This window comes from Salarias fasciatus, chromosome 3 (assembly GCF_902148845.1).
Source record: "Salarias fasciatus chromosome 3, fSalaFa1.1, whole genome shotgun sequence".
Lineage (NCBI taxonomy): Eukaryota > Metazoa > Chordata > Actinopteri > Blenniiformes > Blenniidae > Salarias > Salarias fasciatus.
Genome location: NC_043747.1, coordinates 23,597,611 through 23,613,583, shown reverse-complemented (window position 1 = coordinate 23,613,583; position 15,973 = coordinate 23,597,611). Strand labels below are relative to the sequence as shown.

General features: G+C 45.8%; 2 protein-coding genes across 3 annotated transcripts in view; both read left to right on the top strand.

Moving 5' to 3' along the window:
- Window positions 1-6,252, top strand: part of LOC115385956 (tripartite motif-containing protein 16-like) — a 37,774-nt gene extending 31,522 nt beyond the window's left edge. The window contains exons 2-3 of one of the 2 annotated variants that reach the window (XM_030088085.1): window positions 3,511-4,983; window positions 5,211-6,252. In XM_030088085.1, coding sequence (XP_029943945.1) covers window positions 3,685-4,983; window positions 5,211-5,261 — 1,350 coding nt within the window. In that variant the 5' untranslated portion in view covers window positions 3,511-3,684 and the 3' untranslated portion in view covers window positions 5,262-6,252. Of the gene's footprint in view, window positions 1-3,510 lie in introns of both variants that reach the window. The other variant, XM_030088084.1, reaches the window with a different exon arrangement.
- Window positions 6,253-12,033: 5,781 nt separating this feature from the next.
- On the top strand, window positions 12,034-14,831 carry LOC115385964 (E3 ubiquitin/ISG15 ligase TRIM25-like). The gene is made up of 2 exons (XM_030088094.1): window positions 12,034-12,081; window positions 13,407-14,831. Exon 2 carries the CDS (start codon window positions 13,578-13,580, stop codon window positions 14,760-14,762), a length of 1,185 nt encoding a protein of 394 aa, XP_029943954.1. The 5' UTR covers window positions 12,034-12,081; window positions 13,407-13,577; the 3' UTR covers window positions 14,763-14,831.
- Window positions 14,832-15,973: the final 1,142 nt, after the last annotated feature.

Sequence of the window (15,973 nt, the reverse complement as noted above, 5' to 3'; positions counted from 1 at the left end):
AACTCAACTTTCAACTTAAATTTTGTCAAACAATCATCCACAACTAAAATATATGAAAAAAATCAAATCCAGCCATGTCTCTCCTACCAGCTGTGTCTTCAGGCTGATCAGGAGCTGTGACTGTGTCCTCCTGGGAGCAGGTAAGAGCCAGCAGAGCTGCCACCAAACCTCTCCAGACCAGAGTGTGCAGGTGAATTCAGTCTCCTACCAGGAGGAGATGCTGGGAGTTTTGGTTCCATCCACTCTTGGCTCTGGCTTGTAATCTCGACAGCCCCCTGCAGGTCTGGAGTGGCTCTACCGGTGCACCAAAGTGCATCCAGAGAAGTGGTACTAAGATGGGGAAGGTGTAGCTCTAGGGGTGGACGAGACACAAATTTCACGGGACGAGATGTCTCGCGAGATTGAGTCCACGAGATCGAGACGACACGAGACCGGGGGGGGGGGGGGGGTGTTTGGTGCCGAGGTGTGGGGGGCAGCGCGGTACTCACATGCAGCGTCGAAGCATGGAGTTTCTGGTCAGAGTGCCCCTTGTACGGCCACGTTGCCCTCCGCTCTACACAGCGCCCTCGGCGGCCGCCTAGTTCCCCTATTCCCATTCAAACCGCGGCGCACAGACGACGCCATGACTGCATTTGCACTTCATGCCACTAGGTGCGCTGTTTGCATGTTCAACCTTATATTACACAGACACCACAGAGGAAGAAGGGCGCCGCGGCCGCTGCAGGCTCTCTCTGCATGCTGTTAGAAAAAGAGTGTGAGCCGGTAAGACATATCATTATATTGTCTTTGACAATTTTTTTATTATAGATCATTGATGCGATGCACCGTTTTTTCAATAAAAGAGAAGAACTGAACAATCGTTTCCACACATTTTCTTTACGTCGTATCAATTAAACTGTATCACATGTAGTTTGTGTACTCAAAAGACCAAGATTCCTTGCAGATAGAACATGCGCAGAACAGTATTTCATGTCCCTTTCGACCGGGTTTTTAAATATGAATAAGAGCACATTCAGGGTTTTGCACGTGTTTATATGGCTGTGCGCCATGTAATGTATCATTCCGTCAATATTCCAGTTAATAAAGAGTTGTTGCCTTTATATAAACGTACTTAATCTCGCGGCATTCGATCTCGCGAGATCTCGCGGCATTGCGATCTCGCGAGATCTCGCGGCATTGCGATCTCGCGAGATCTCGTCCCATCCCTATGTGGCTCTGTTCTATTTTATCATATCATGAACTGATTTTTGTTTGGAATAGTATAACACACTTTGTGTTGTTTTTTAAATGGACTGGACGACACTTAGACTACACGTACATGGCACTTTCTGCACTGCTCCAGCAGAACCCAAAGAGCTTTTCACTGCATTATCTGATGCTCAGAGACTCGAAGCTTCCACGGTGCATTTCACACTGGGGCCTTCAGAACAGATCCGCCTGAACCAATCCTCCTCTCAATAACTATTTTATGTCTACAAAAAACATCTTATTATACAGATATGCATATAAAGAGTTCTTGCATAGCAGATAGATACTTGTGCAGCCACAATAAATGCCTTTGCTGAAGTGCACAAGTCTGCTACTACATCTGTGCACATACGTACAATAAGCATCAATAACTTAATAAAACAGCAATATTATTTAGGAAAAGAGGAACATTTTACTCACCAAAATCCATCCTCCTTTCCTTCCTCAAAAAGAGTTCAATTGCTCTGTCATATAGATTATCTGTGCATTTCAGTTCCATCAGCAGATCTTTCTCGATTGCCATCAAGCAGCGCAGGAGAGGGACTTCAGTGGAAACTCTTCTTCTGACTGTGGTGCACGTCTAATCCACCAGGGGGTGCTGTGGATATTTGAGTTGAAGCAGAATAGATAAGAAGCAGAAGGAAGGTTGTGTTAGTGCCATCATTACAGAACAGAGCCCAGTTCAGACCTGCTAAAGAAAGGACCTGACACTGGTTGAACCTGGGAATTTGGTTTTGTGTCAGTTTCATGTCAATAGAAAAGGTGTGTCACGTTCCAGATTTTTAATCATAATCATTTAATCACTTTGACACATTAAAAATTTTCCAAGTTTCATTTCATTTTCGTTTTATAATTATTTTATAGTTCAGTGAGAGCTGGAAGAGTCAAATTCATCTTTACCTACTGACATTTAAAGACTGAAAACCAAAGAATCTGAGTCAAAACACTACAAAACACTCAAAGAATTGAGATGGAGACAGAAGACAGCTGTCTCTATATTTACTTGTTTGATTTTTTTTCTTTTTTTAATAAGTTGGGGGGGGGGGGGCTCTCCTGGGGGGGCTCTCCTGGCTTGTCTTGCACCATAGGGCTGGGTGACGGGGTGACCACCGTTTGCGGGTCGCCCTCTGGGAGGAAGTTCTCCTCCCCCTCAACGTCATCCGGACCCCTCTCCCTCCCTCTCACATTTACACACTCGTAGGGTTTTGGGAGGCGTGCTTGTCATGTTGGGTGTGGTGAGGGGGAATTTGAGTGGCTTCAATCACTGCACCCTTTGGTCTTATCTGTCTGCAGCTGTGGGGGGTGTCTGGATGTGGGATTCAGTTTTCCCTTGCCTTCTGGGGGGGTCTCCCACAGGACATGTTGGATGGCTGACGTGGGAATGTGAGTATGCTTGACTGTCTGATGTGAGTGGGAGGGTTTGGGAGGATCTGGGCTCTGGGACTGCCGCCAGTTTTCTGGGCCCTGACCGCCTCTCTGGCCTACGTCTGATCTTGTCAGTGATCAGAGGTCATATTTGCATGATCACAGTCACATTTTCATGATCACGCTGATCTTTAATCACTCTTCATATTCTGCATGTGGACTCGTCACCTTGTTGTCTTTTGGAGTGTCAGACTAATGGCTATCTGTTTTCGGTCTCTCCTGATGCCCTGGTTTGTAACTTGATACCTGGATCATCAGCTTAACTACCAGCTATGTTCTCTAACAAAGGATGCCCTCTGGTATATCTCTGTGCAGGTATAGTACCTGCTCTACTGGAGTGTTGGTTCCAATATGAAGGATTGTTGTATCTTCACTCTCGCTTCCTTCTCTCCACTCTTCTTTGTTCACTTGTTTGTTTGTTTGTTTCCTTCACTCTTTGTCTATCTTTCTGTCTTTTTGTTCCACTGTCACGTCCAGCAATATCATGTTCCAGCATCCAGTATCAAGAGGAGTTTCACACTATCACTCATTACACCAAAACACACTGCCGGATATGCTGGATTCCAATAGGCACTCACATTTATAAAGTCTGGAGTGAGAAAATGTGGATAAAAATACACAATTGTTGAAATTGTATTCAGAAATAGTGCACTCATTAGTCACAGACATGGAACAGTTGAGAATCAATTAGATGAAACTCAGTTTTACACCTGAGGAAGCAGCTGAATGTTTGCAGGAAAGTAAAGTGATGCTGCTTGATTTCCTGCAATGAAAACCAACTCTGACAGCCCCTCCCTTCTCTCCCACACTGAGTCACTGCCTCTTTCTCTTTTACAGACCTCGCAGCTGAGGGATCACTGACGTCTCTGAGCTGCAGAGGGCAGCATCTGACAAGCAGAACCAGTGAGGATCAGCGGTCACAGGACCAGGAAGTCAGAGGAGGGTTTGGCTTTAAACCGGCTGAGCAGAAAGAGAAACTATTCAAACACTCGCTGCTGTTGAGAGGAGAAAATGGCAAAGAGAGGAGCTCCGCTGGACCCAGAAAAGTTCTCTTGTTCCATCTGTCTGGATCTCCTGAAGGATCCAGTGGCAATTCCCTGTGGACACAGCTACTGCAGCGACTGTATTAAAAGCCACTGGGATGTAGAGAAGAACAGCGGATTCTACAGCTGCCCTCAGTGTAGGAAGAGGTTCAGGCCAAGGCCAAAACTGAAGAAAAACATCCTGTTGACAGGGTTAGCGGATGAGCTGAAGAAGTCTGAACTCCAAGTTGCTGGACCTGAAGATGCAGCCTGTGATGTTTGCTCTGGGAGGAAGCTGAAAGCCGTCAAGTCCTGTCTGGTCTGTTTGGTCTCTTTCTGTGAGGAACACCTCCAACCTCACTATCAATCTGCTGCTTTTAAGAAGCACAAGTTGGTGAAGCCCTGCATGAAATTCCAGGAGAAGATCTGCTCTCAACATGATGAAGTGATGGAGATTTTCTGTTTCACTGATCAGCAGAGTATCTGTTGCCTCTGCACCATGGACCAACACAGAGGACATAAAACAGTCCCAGCTGCAGCAGAAAGAAGCCAGAGGCAGAAGAAGCTGGAGGGGAATCGACTAAGCGTCCATGAAAGAATTCAGGAGCGAGCAAAAGCTGCGAAGCTACTTCAGCAGCGGATGGATGCCATCAATGTCTCTGCTGATGAAGCAGTGAAGAACAGCGAGGAGAGCTTCAAACAGATGATCAGTCTCATCCAGAAGAGGAGTGATGAGATGAAACAGCAGCTCAGATCCCAGCAGCAAACTGCAGTGAGTGAACTCAGACAGCTTCAGGGGAAAATTGAGCAGGAGATCACTGAGCTGAAGAGGAAAGACGTCCAGATGGAGAAGCTGGCACACACAGAGGACCACACCCAGTTTCTGCTCAGCTACCCCTCAGTGTCAGCACTCAGTGAGCCCACACACTCCTACAGCATCCAGACGACTCCTGTCAGATACTTTGAGGATGTGGCAGCAGCTGTGTCAGCGAGCAGGGAGAAACTGGAGGACATCCTGGGGCAGAACATTACGCTAACAGCCACTAAAGAGCAGCTCTTTCTACTACACCCACAGCCAAAGACCAGAGCAGAGTTCTTACAATACTCACAGCAGATCACTCTGGATCCAAACTCCGCACACCGAGAGCTGTTATTATCTGACAAGAACAGAAAAGTAATTTATACAGAAGAGGCCCAGCCTTATTCTTATCATCCAGAAAGGTTCAGGAGGTATCTTCAGGTTCTGAGCAGAGAGAGTCTGAATGACCGTCATTACTGGGAGGTGGAGGTGAGAGGAGAAGGAATTTTTGTCGCAGTAACTTACAAGAACACCAGCACAGCAGGGAGCTCCAATGAATGTGGGTTCGGATTAAATTCGAAATCTTGGGCTTTATTTTGTGATTCTAACAGTTTTAAATTCCGGCACAACAACAGACTGACTCCCCTCTCAGGTCCTCGGTCCTCCAGAGTGGGAGTGTACCTGGATCACACAGCAGGTGTTCTGTCTTTCTACAGCATCTCTGGAACCATGACTCTCCTCCACAAAGTCCAGACCGCCTTCACTGAGCCGCTACACGCTGGAGTTTGGTTTTATCCTGAAGAAGGAGATTCTGTAGAGTTCCTGAAGCCTCAGTAGAGGACTTCCATCAGATCATCAGGCGAGCTGAGTTATTGGAGAAAATCATGGCGCTGCAGCCATCAGTCTCCTCACTGATTCCTCAGCTGATGCTTTTCTAACAGTTGGACTCATTTTTAAAGCTGCCTTCACCTTTTATAACAGGATTTTCTTCTTCATGGACCACGGGAAGCTGCAGCTTTTCTAGCTTAGGACAGTTGACAAAGATTTTAGATTTTTTACATGATTGTGTTGATGAATCTTTCTGTTTTGCTGATTTTGTTTTTTCTGTGGATTTACTAGTGAAAAGGAAGCTGATAGTTTTGGGATTTTCTTCTGGTACAAAGTTGCAGTCAATTTGATTCGATTCGCTGGAAATATTTTGTGAACTACAAAAACACATTCAGGGTCTTAATTTTTGCCAAATGAGTTTTAAACTGTATAAATACAAACCTTGTTCACAGTTAAAGAATGGTTGAAGTTTTCATTCAGTTTTTTTTACAGTTTAGATTGGTTTTTTGATGTAAATTAAATTCATCTCTGTGTTTTGATTTTGAAGTATTTAACTTATGATCACAGTTTTTCCTTCGTTTATTTATTAGTAATTTCTCACCTATGAGAACACTTCAGAGTTTTGTTCATGAAGCTCATGGAGAGAATGTTCAGTATTTACCAAAACATAAAGAAATCATTGACTGAGAAGATGTGTCCACACTTTTGACTGGTACTGTTTATATTCAGTTGCTTCTATGTTTGTCTTTGAGCCTCATGTTGTAAATGAGAACCGCTTCTCATTTGACCTACCTGGTACATTAAAGGTGAAGTAAAAATTGAAGAAAATCAAGGAGAGTTGTAAAAAAATATTTTGATCAAGTTTAAGAATTAATCCTGAAACTGCTCATTAAGACCATTTTTACTCCGTTTTTATAATAAAAACATTGGAACAGTCGTCTCCTGTCTCTCTCTGAATTCTCTGACAGCTGACAGTTTGTAGTTTCAGTGTTTGCGGCCTCAAGAAGACACAGCTCCACCTCCCCCATCCCCCAGGCCTCCCTGTTGTTACCATGGCAACCAGTGCAGGCGTGCTCCAACAGTGACTCGGCACTTTTCAACCTTTGGAGCTGCTGCCTGTTTGGAGGATTTTCAGTCACTTCTAGACTTTTGAAACAGTTGAATGTTCATCAGTCTTTTGTCCCAAGGAAAGAAATTCTCAGAAAATATTTTGCGTTTGTCTTTTTCATTTGTGCAAAGCAACAAACTGATTTTTGCTGTGTCTTTTACAGTAAAAATCATTTCTTTTCGGAGCGGCTTGGGGGGATTTTGAGTTTTACCAGGTAAAGATGAGTCATACTATTTCAGCTCTCAGTGACTCATTGTTGCTTAAGTCATGGCACACAGCCTACTTTCTTCCTTTGACAGGCTACCAAATCAGTCATGACTCCTCCTGCTGGCGTCTGAAATAGTGAGATTCTGCAGAGAAGCTTGCTTCTGGCAGTGTCAGATGTAAACAATGAAACAGTAATTCTACCCAGTGGTAAGCAGAACTAAGCGCTCTAGAGCTTGTTACACTCATACAGTCTGTGGTTATACTACAAGATTATTGTGTGGGGTGAATGGAGGGCTGTAGAGGGATAAAGGAGGCTGGTAATGTTTAACTCACTACAAAAATACATTTAAGGGTTGAAATTTTACCTGACTGAGTTTTAAAGGGAGGGAGATGTTCACATTGCAGACGCCATAGCTTGAGCTTCCCTGGCAGTGGGATTGTTTGACTTCCAGCACGTTGATGATGTCCTGCCTTGGTTTCTCCACTTGGTCTTTGCCCCTGAGGCTGCATTAAACCATCTGCCTGGGCTTTCAACGGGCTGCTCAGACACCACTGCTATTTGGGTTTTCACCAATGCAGAACTTCATATTTTTCAGCTCACTGAGATGCTCTGTCTGATGTCACCCAGGCCCACGTCATGTTCTGCTGCAGCTCTGAAGTAAGCCACCCTGCACGCTGCTGATGTGGTCGGGTTGGTCATGTCATCCATACAAGCTCAGGCAGGCAGAAGGCAGATCCTGTTCTCAGTTTGGTTTCCCCCTGCCCCCCTTCTTGAAGCTCAGATAATGACCTCCGAGGCCATTGTAAAAGCCAGTAGTGAGACTGTACAGCTTGGCATGATGCCAACATCTGCATGGTGCCAGTCAGTCAAGCCCAGTAATATCTCAAACTAAGTCACTTTATTTTCATTTGATGCTTGAAGATACCAGGGTGTACCCAAAAAAAAAACGGAATTTGATTATAACTTTTTATTTATGACATTTCAAAATAAAACACCACCGTCGCCTTCAAAATAGTCTCCATCCGCATTAATGCAGCGCTCCAGCCGTGTCTCCCACTTCACCAATGCGTCGTCAGACCCGCGCGTAAAAGTGCCATTTTTTGCCGGCTGCGATTTTCCTGTCACCTCCTCCACATCTGTAAACCGCTGTCCCTTCATCTCTTTCTTCAACTTGGGGAATAAGAAAAAGTCACTCGAGGCTACATCTGGCGAATAAGGCGGATGGGAGAGGAGATTCGTCTCATTCTTCTCCAGAAACTGCGTGACGCGCAGCGCCGTGTCCGCTGGCGCTCTGTGGTGGTGGATCAACCGGGCTCCACTCCGCCACTACGCGGGCCGCTTCCTCCTCACATCCTCACGGAGCCGTCTGAGGACTTCCATGTAGTAGTCCTGGTTTACAGTCTGACCTGGAGGGACAAACTTGCTGTGGACGAGAGCCTGGACAGGGGAAAAGCAGCTCAGCATTGTTTTCACGGCTGAGCGTACCTGACGCGCGGACATCTGGCCCTTTTTAAACCACCCGAACCACTCATGGACCTGATTCTTCGCCAGAGCATCATCCTTGTAGGCTTGCTGCAACAAGGTGAGTGTTTCTGCTGCTGTTTTTTCCCAGCAAAAAGCAGAATTTAATGTTTACGCGCTGCTCTGGCTTTCCGGTTAATGTCGCCATTTTGGAAAAAATCGCAGACCTCCTCTGCACTCTGTTGCTATAAATAGCGCCTGACAGGCGTCAGTGTAGCTCTCGGAGCTCAAATTTCTCACAGATGTGCACGAGGCTTACCTGCAGCACATCTGACAGCCAGAAGTCGGAACTCATTATTATTATTGTTTTCTGACCAAATTCCGTTTTTTTTTGGGTACCCCCTCGTATAGTTATTATTTTTCTTTTTTGAATTATATCTACTTGACTTTGATACCATTTAAAATCATATTCATGTCATCATCGGTTTTTCAGCAATATTAATACTAATTTAGATTATACCTGCTCCATTTGTGAACCACTTCATTTAGTTTATTTCACACAGCATTCAATCAATTTTACAATCTAATTTAAGTTATTCAGTTTTAACAGGTTTTAGGTACTTCATCACTACAAGTGTGACTTTTTTCAGCCCTTGATTCATTTTTCATTCCATCCCATGAATGTGTAGCTTGAAAACCTGTTAGTCTCACTGTTAATGTACAATCAGACTTGCCAGTAGTGAAGGGGTTGAGAACATTTCTCTTTTAATTATCAACACAAAAAACTACAAGAAGAAAAAACTGCATTTCTGTGCAAAACTGAAACAAGCACCGCAGGAATGCCAAAACTAACACACATGTTAATATCAAGCTAAATGTCTTTTTCAGTTCAAAAATGAATAAACAAGTAAATAAGCACCTCTATAGATTCCTTTGGTAAACAAATTCATGAAGATCTCTGGAATCAAAGTCTCATGAAAACCTACTCCATCTTCAAAGTGTGTCAGTGTGAAACACGATACACAGAGAAATGGCATCTTGTGTCTGTTGCCGTTGTTTTGAACTTTGCCTCAAATGGTTTGATGGGCCGGTGATGCAAGTGTTCATTTGTGAGTCCCCCGCCATCCTGGTTCTTCACTACATTTATCAAGGAGAACGTAGGTTCACAGTGGCAGGTTGAGCCAAACATCGACAGAACGTGAAGCGCTATCTTCTTCAGCAGAGAGAAATTAGTTGCTGTTATCATCTCTGTCCAGAGGGTGATGGCGTCACAACACCAGCTCACAGTGTTGCTCTCCCTGAAGCTTCAGACTTAGGTTTTTCAGATGAGATGTTTTGTCAGTCAAAATGCCACAGCTTCCATTTCTCTAGAATAAGCAGCAAATCCACGAACCGTAGAGTCTCTGCTGTGCATTCTTCAGTTCTTCAGGATCAATGTGGAGTTTGCAGTCCAGGTCAGGTCTTCACTGATGTAGGTGCCCAGGCACCATCTCTACCCTGTCCCCACTGAATGTGATGGGCTATGTGTCTGCTTTACACCTCCTGAAGTTGACTATAAGTTCCTTCCTCTTGGAGGTGTTGAGGGTGAGGTTGTTGGTAGTGCACCGGTCTGACAGTCGCTCCACCTCCATCCTGTAAGCAGTTTCATCTCCTCCAGAGATGGGACCCACCACCTTGGTGTCATCTGCGAACTTGGTGAAAGTGATGTTCGGGTGGGTGGGGGTACAGTCATGGGTGTAGAGGGTGTAGAGTAGGGGGCTTAGCACACAGCCCTGTGGAGAGTCAGTACTGGTGCTCAGTGCCGATGACGGGTGGGGTCCTACTCTCACCCTCTGGGAGTCTGTCGGAAAGTCTAAAATCTAGGAGCAGATGTTAGTCTGCTCGGGATGATGGTGTTGAAGGCCGAGCTGAAGTCCAAGAAGAGCAGTGTCACATAGCTCCCTCGCTGTTCCATGTACGTCAGCGTGGTGTGCAGAGCGGTGGCGATGGCGTCCTCTGTAGACCGGATGACTCTGTAGGCAAACTGGTGTGGGTCGAGAGAGGGTGGAAGGCATGAGGTGAGATGACTCCATACCAGTTTCTCAAGGCACTTCATTATGATGGGCACGAGTGCCACTGGCCGATAGTTGTTGAGACTGCTGATATTGTTCTTTTTCAGCAGAGGAATTATAGTGGAAGTCTTTAAGCAGGGTGGGATGGAGCACTGGGTGAGGGACTGGATAAAAATGCTGGTGAAAACCCCAGCTAGCTGGTCTGCACAGTCTTTCAGCATCCTCCCTGTCACACCGTCAGGTCCAGCAGCTTTCCGGGGTTCACTGCCCTCAGAGTCCTCCTCACGTCCTCCACCTGCACAGTGAAGGTCTGGCTGTGGAGGAATTTTTCCTGTACTGCGGGCCCTGCTGGTGGCTTGGTCTCGAAGCGGGCAAAGAAGCGGTTAAGCTCCTCTGCCAGCGACACGTCCTCAGAGATTGTGGTGGTATTGCTGGATCTGAAATTTGTGAAGTTCTGGACTCCTTGCCACACCTGCCGGCTGTTGTTGCTGCTGAAGTCCTCCTCGATCCTCTGCTTGACCACGTACGTGGGAATGAAGCCTAAGAATGCATGCTCATTTCTGTGAGTTCAGCTTCCTGCTGCAGCTTCAGCTCATCCATCTCTGTTCACGAGGGATCTGGCATCTGAAAGAAAAACGCTGGGCAGCGGTGGCTTGTGTGGCCATCTCCGAAGTTGTGCGAGGGCGCCGGCCCAGCAGCCTCGCTTTTGTTTTTTTCTCCTTGCGCCGTCTCCTTCGCCTGATCTACGGGGAGCCCGGTGTTTGGGCTATGACCAGCCAGTGGTGGGGCAAGGGTCCTTAGAAAAAAAATTCACCGGGCCTCCCATCCGTGCACACCGAAGAAAAATTTTTTTGCACACAATTTTTGAGACTGGGCAACGATTAAATTCCTTGATCGTGAGTAATTGCACCCCAATCCTGGAGTTAATCATGATTAATCAGGATAAAAATGGCTCATATGAAGTCTGCCAAGGCCATTCAAAATGTGTGTGTGTTACATAAATAAGAAATAATTCCTCAAGAATGATTTTCTGTTTATTCAGTTATACATGAATAATCAGCAGGCATCACAGGTAACCAATAGGTAATTTGACACAGTTCCGTGTTCATGTGTCATCAACCAAGTCACAACCAAGTCATAAACAGACAAAAAAGGGAATTTTCTTATGAGCGCACACTTCCTCAAACTTCATCATATCTCCGACTCTCAGACAGAGAAGGCAGGATAAATTCAGTCACGCCGAATTGTGCCTCATCCTTATCTTTTGTGTTGCCCTGAAAGCAATTGTTTTCTGTCATAAGTTCATGTGATTAAAAAATGGTTAAATATGTTTTAAAATGTTTTAAAAAATTGTTAAAAAAGTGTAAATATTGATCCAGAGATCTTCTTGGTGCAAATTTCATCATTATTTATGCATGTTGTATAAAAATACGGAGACATGATCGTACTTACGATTTTTCCGCGTCACTTCCGGTTTGCCCGCGCGACTTCCGGTTTCAGTTTCGATCGCAAACGACACCCATGTGGAGCTGAGCAACATGTCTGTGATGATCTAATGCCATCCACTTTGAATCTTGAACAAGGCAATGCCGTAAGTGTGTGAGTTTGTTGTCATATGGCTTACCTTTTAAATTTTTGTGTTATTTCATGATGATGAGAAGATTTGTGCAGAGCTGATGCTCTTTGTTTTGTGATGTATTTGTTGAAGGAAATGTTCTTGTATTTTACAGTTTTTACCAACTGGAGAGAATTAAAGTTTCAAAACGCTCCCTGTGGTCCTAGTTCTTCTCTCGCGGTTTAACTCGGTGTCATATCGATGACGCTACATCTTTATTAAGCCAGATTGTGTGTTGAAGGAAAATATACTTTGTTTGCATGTTTTCAGCGCCTGAAGAAAGCCCAGCAGGAGAAACGGTGCACCGGCAAAACACGTAATTTAAGTTTGAGTTTCATTTTTTTTTTCTATTTGCGCTCCTGATTTCAGTTTGTGCCTTATACCAGCCTCGTGATTTTTCTGATAATTTGGCCAAGTTCAATATGGCAAATAATGAGGAATAGACTGTGTTTTACCGCTAAAAGCGTGTTTTTTTTTTTTTATGGTCAGCAGGAGTGTGCTCTCATGGCGCAGGACAGGTTCGCCTTGTTCACACCCCCACAGTGTTGTTCAGTCAGACTGGGCCAGGCAGACATCCACACTAAAATATATCAAAGTTGTTGCATAGCTTGCATGTGCAGACATAGCTCCCAAACCCACCTTTGAAAAGCAAAGATTAATGGCGACATTTTTTTTCATGCATTACCGCGCGATAAGAGTCTCGCGGTAATGCAGCACGCTACCGCCGTTAACGGCCCAGCTGTAATATGTATACTGAAAAACTTACAACTCCTAATCTCTTCTATTAGATCCAGGGACCAACAGAAGTCCTTGAAAGCCCTGGCTTATCAATAATTATACAATAAACCTTGCGGCTCGCCTGATTGACGCAGACATCGCTAAAGGCTGATAGGGCCGTGCGGGGCCCCCCAAGGGGGTTTGCTACGTCGTCGTTTCATAATTGCATCATAAATGCCGATTGTTGTCGTTTCTGTGCAGCACTTGTATTAACACTTGGGGTACCCAGTCTCTTAGGGGCCTCCTTGTGGGGGCCCCCTAAAAGCCAGGGCCCCAGGCAGCCTGGTTTGCCTGTTGGCACGCCCCGCCTCTGTGACCAGCGATATGTTGTGCACATTTCTAAAGTCCTTGATTATGCACTGTTCACTCCATAATCCAATGTGGAAAAGATCCTGTTGGCTGTAGTTGATAAATGCCCAGCAGGTCGGGCAGAGAAAAAACAAACACACAAACAAAAACAAAAAAACACACTGACAATGACAGGAGCTCTGTGCCACTGCATCTATGCACGCCGCCATCGTTGCACCAGGTTCAGCACAAAGGCCTTGCTTTGGTCGGAGGGAGAATGAAGGCAAACTTTTCTGTCAATTCTTCTTTGAATTGCCGATTTTCACGGTCCACTTTACTTTTCCCAATAAACTTTGAACAAGTCATTTTTGTCCAAACAAAACTCCAACAGCTGGCAGAATGTAAGCATGTCTGCTCTAAAAGTGAAAGTGAAAATTAAAAATGTCTCAGCAGCAAGTGACGAAGGAACAGGCTGTCAGTTAATCATCAGCATGTGGAAAAGTACCGTATGAATGAACTCTGCCTGGAGGGCCACCCCTTTCTCACACTCCGTCACTGCCTCCTCCTCTTTCACAGATCTCACAGCAGACGGATCACTGACGTCTCTGAGTTACAGTAAAGCTCGTCACCTGCAGAACCAATGAGAATCAACGCTCACAGGAGGAGGAACCAGAGGAGGGCTTCGCTATAAGCTTGCTAAGCAGGAAGAAAAACCATTCAAACACATGCTGTTGTTGAGAGTAGAAAATGGCAAAGAGAAGAGCTCAGCTGGATTCAGAAAAGTTATCTTGTTCCATCTGTCTGGAACTCCTGAAGGATCCGGTGGCGGTTCCCTGTGGACACAGCTACTGCAGCAGCTGTATTAAAGGACACTGGGATCAACAGGACAACAGGGGATTCTACAGCTGTCCTCAGTGCAGGAAGAAGTTCAGACAGAGACCTGACCTTGAGAAGAACTTCCTGTTAGCAGAGCTAGCGGAGGATCTGAAGAAGCCTGAACTCCAAGCTGCTGCAGCTGATCTCTGCTCTGCTGGACCTCAAGATGTGTCCTGTGATGTTTGCTCTGGGAGGAAGCTGAAAGCCGTCAAGTCCTGTCTGGTCTGTTTGGTCTCTTACTGTGAGGAACACCTCCAACCTCACTATCAGTCTGCTGCTTTTAAGAAACACCAGCTGGTGGAGCCCTCCAAGAAGCTCCAGGAGAAGATCTGCTCTCTTCACGATGAGGTGATGAAGATTTTCTGTTGCACTGATCAGCAGAGTATCTGTTACCTCTGCACCATGGACCAACACAGAGGACATGAAACAGTTCCAGCTGCAGCAGAGAGGAGGCAGAAGCAGAAGGAGCTGGAGGAGAGTCGACTAAACATCGAGCGGAGAATCCAGGAGAGAGAGAAAAACATGGAGCTGCTTCGGCAGCAAGTGGAGGCTATCAATGTCTCTGCTGATGAAGCAGTGAAGAACAGCGAGGAGAGCTTCACCCAGATGATCAGTCTCATCCAGAAGAGGAGTGATGAGGTGACGCAGCAGCTCAGATCCCAGCAGCAAACTGCAGTGAGTAGACTCAAGGAGCTTCAGAAGAAGCTGAAGCAGGAGATCAGTGAGCTGAAGAGGAAAGACGTCCAGCTGGAGCAGCTGGCTCACACAGAGGACCACACCCAGTTTCTGATCAGCTACCCCTCAGTGTCAGCACTCAGTGAGCTCACACACTCCTACAGCATCCTGACTGCTCCTGTCAGATACTTTGAGGATGTGGCAGCAGCTGTGTCAGAGAGCAGACAGAAAGTACAGGACATCCTGAGAGAGACAAGGACAAACATCTCACTGAGAGCTGCTGAAGAACTTGCAGCCAGAGACCAGAGCAGACTTCTTCCAATATTCAAAAGAGATCACACTGGATCCATCGTCTGCATACAGATATTTACTATTATCTAACAGAAACAGAAAAGTATCTTTAACATGGTGTTATGGCAATTTTATTTAATAAAGGGCATCCGCCGGTGAGTTCGTTTTGGTATCTTTTATTATGCTGTACAGCAGGAGAAGTCACGCAGTCAACAGAGTAACAGAGTGAGTTCTGCCCTCGCAGGGGCGTGCAAGCCTCTAATAACTATCTGCTACGTTCACTCCCAGGGGCCTTGACTGCACCCAGCCGTAGGCTGGACACAGGAAGACTCCCACGAGTGCCGCAGCTGCTACGCTAAGATTATCAGGAAAAGTAAATTCTAGACAAAGCATTCATGGTTCCCCACACATCTGAGTGTGTGAGCTACGGTTGTTTACAAAAATACCTCTGCGAGCACTACAAGTGAGAAAAAGCATGCATACATGAGAAATTTCCATTACATTCCCCCCTTTTGATTAAATCAACCACGGTTTAATCAACTTCAACACATGGGAGATGCCAACAGACACCCCACATCAGTCAATCAACCCCAAATCATCAGCATCATCATCATCAGAATCATCAGAAAGGTGAGCGAACAAGGATGCAAACAGTTCAGTGGAATGAAGCAAAGTATAATGAGCCAAAGTAGCTGTGAACATGCGAGCAACCAGACAACGGACCAGGGGAATAATGCAGCAGGAGAAAACCCCCAGAATCGACAGGAAAATAGCAAGCATGCCAGCAACCTTAGTAAGCCAAGCTCGCCAGCTGCCCTCAGTCAGCCATCCCAGAAGTCCCATCCAGACAAGGGGACACCCGTTTCCTGAGAGCTCAATTCAGCAAGCAGAGAAGACAGCTGAGTGTCTACGTTAGTCATGTTCTCTGAGATGTCAGGAACCCAGGAGCAGTGCTGATCACCTATGAGAGGGCAAACCCCCCTTTCTTTTCAAGAAGGAGGTCCAGGGCCACTCTGTTCAGCAGGCCCAGGACACACAGCCTTCTGCTCCTCCATGAGGAGGTCAAATCCATCAGTAACAAGACTAGTGAGGCTCTCATGCTCTCATGCTGGTTATGAATGGTGCCATGCTAAGGGAAGACACCTCCTTAGAATGCTGCTGAAAAGGAGAGGGAAAGGGTAAGGGTAAAACTAAGGCTAAGGCTAAGGCTAAGGGTAAGGGTTAGAGTGAGAACCAAGGATGTTGCAGCTCTGTGCCAGTGCTATTCCTGCCTGCATGCAGAAATGTGTAGAGAGAATCCT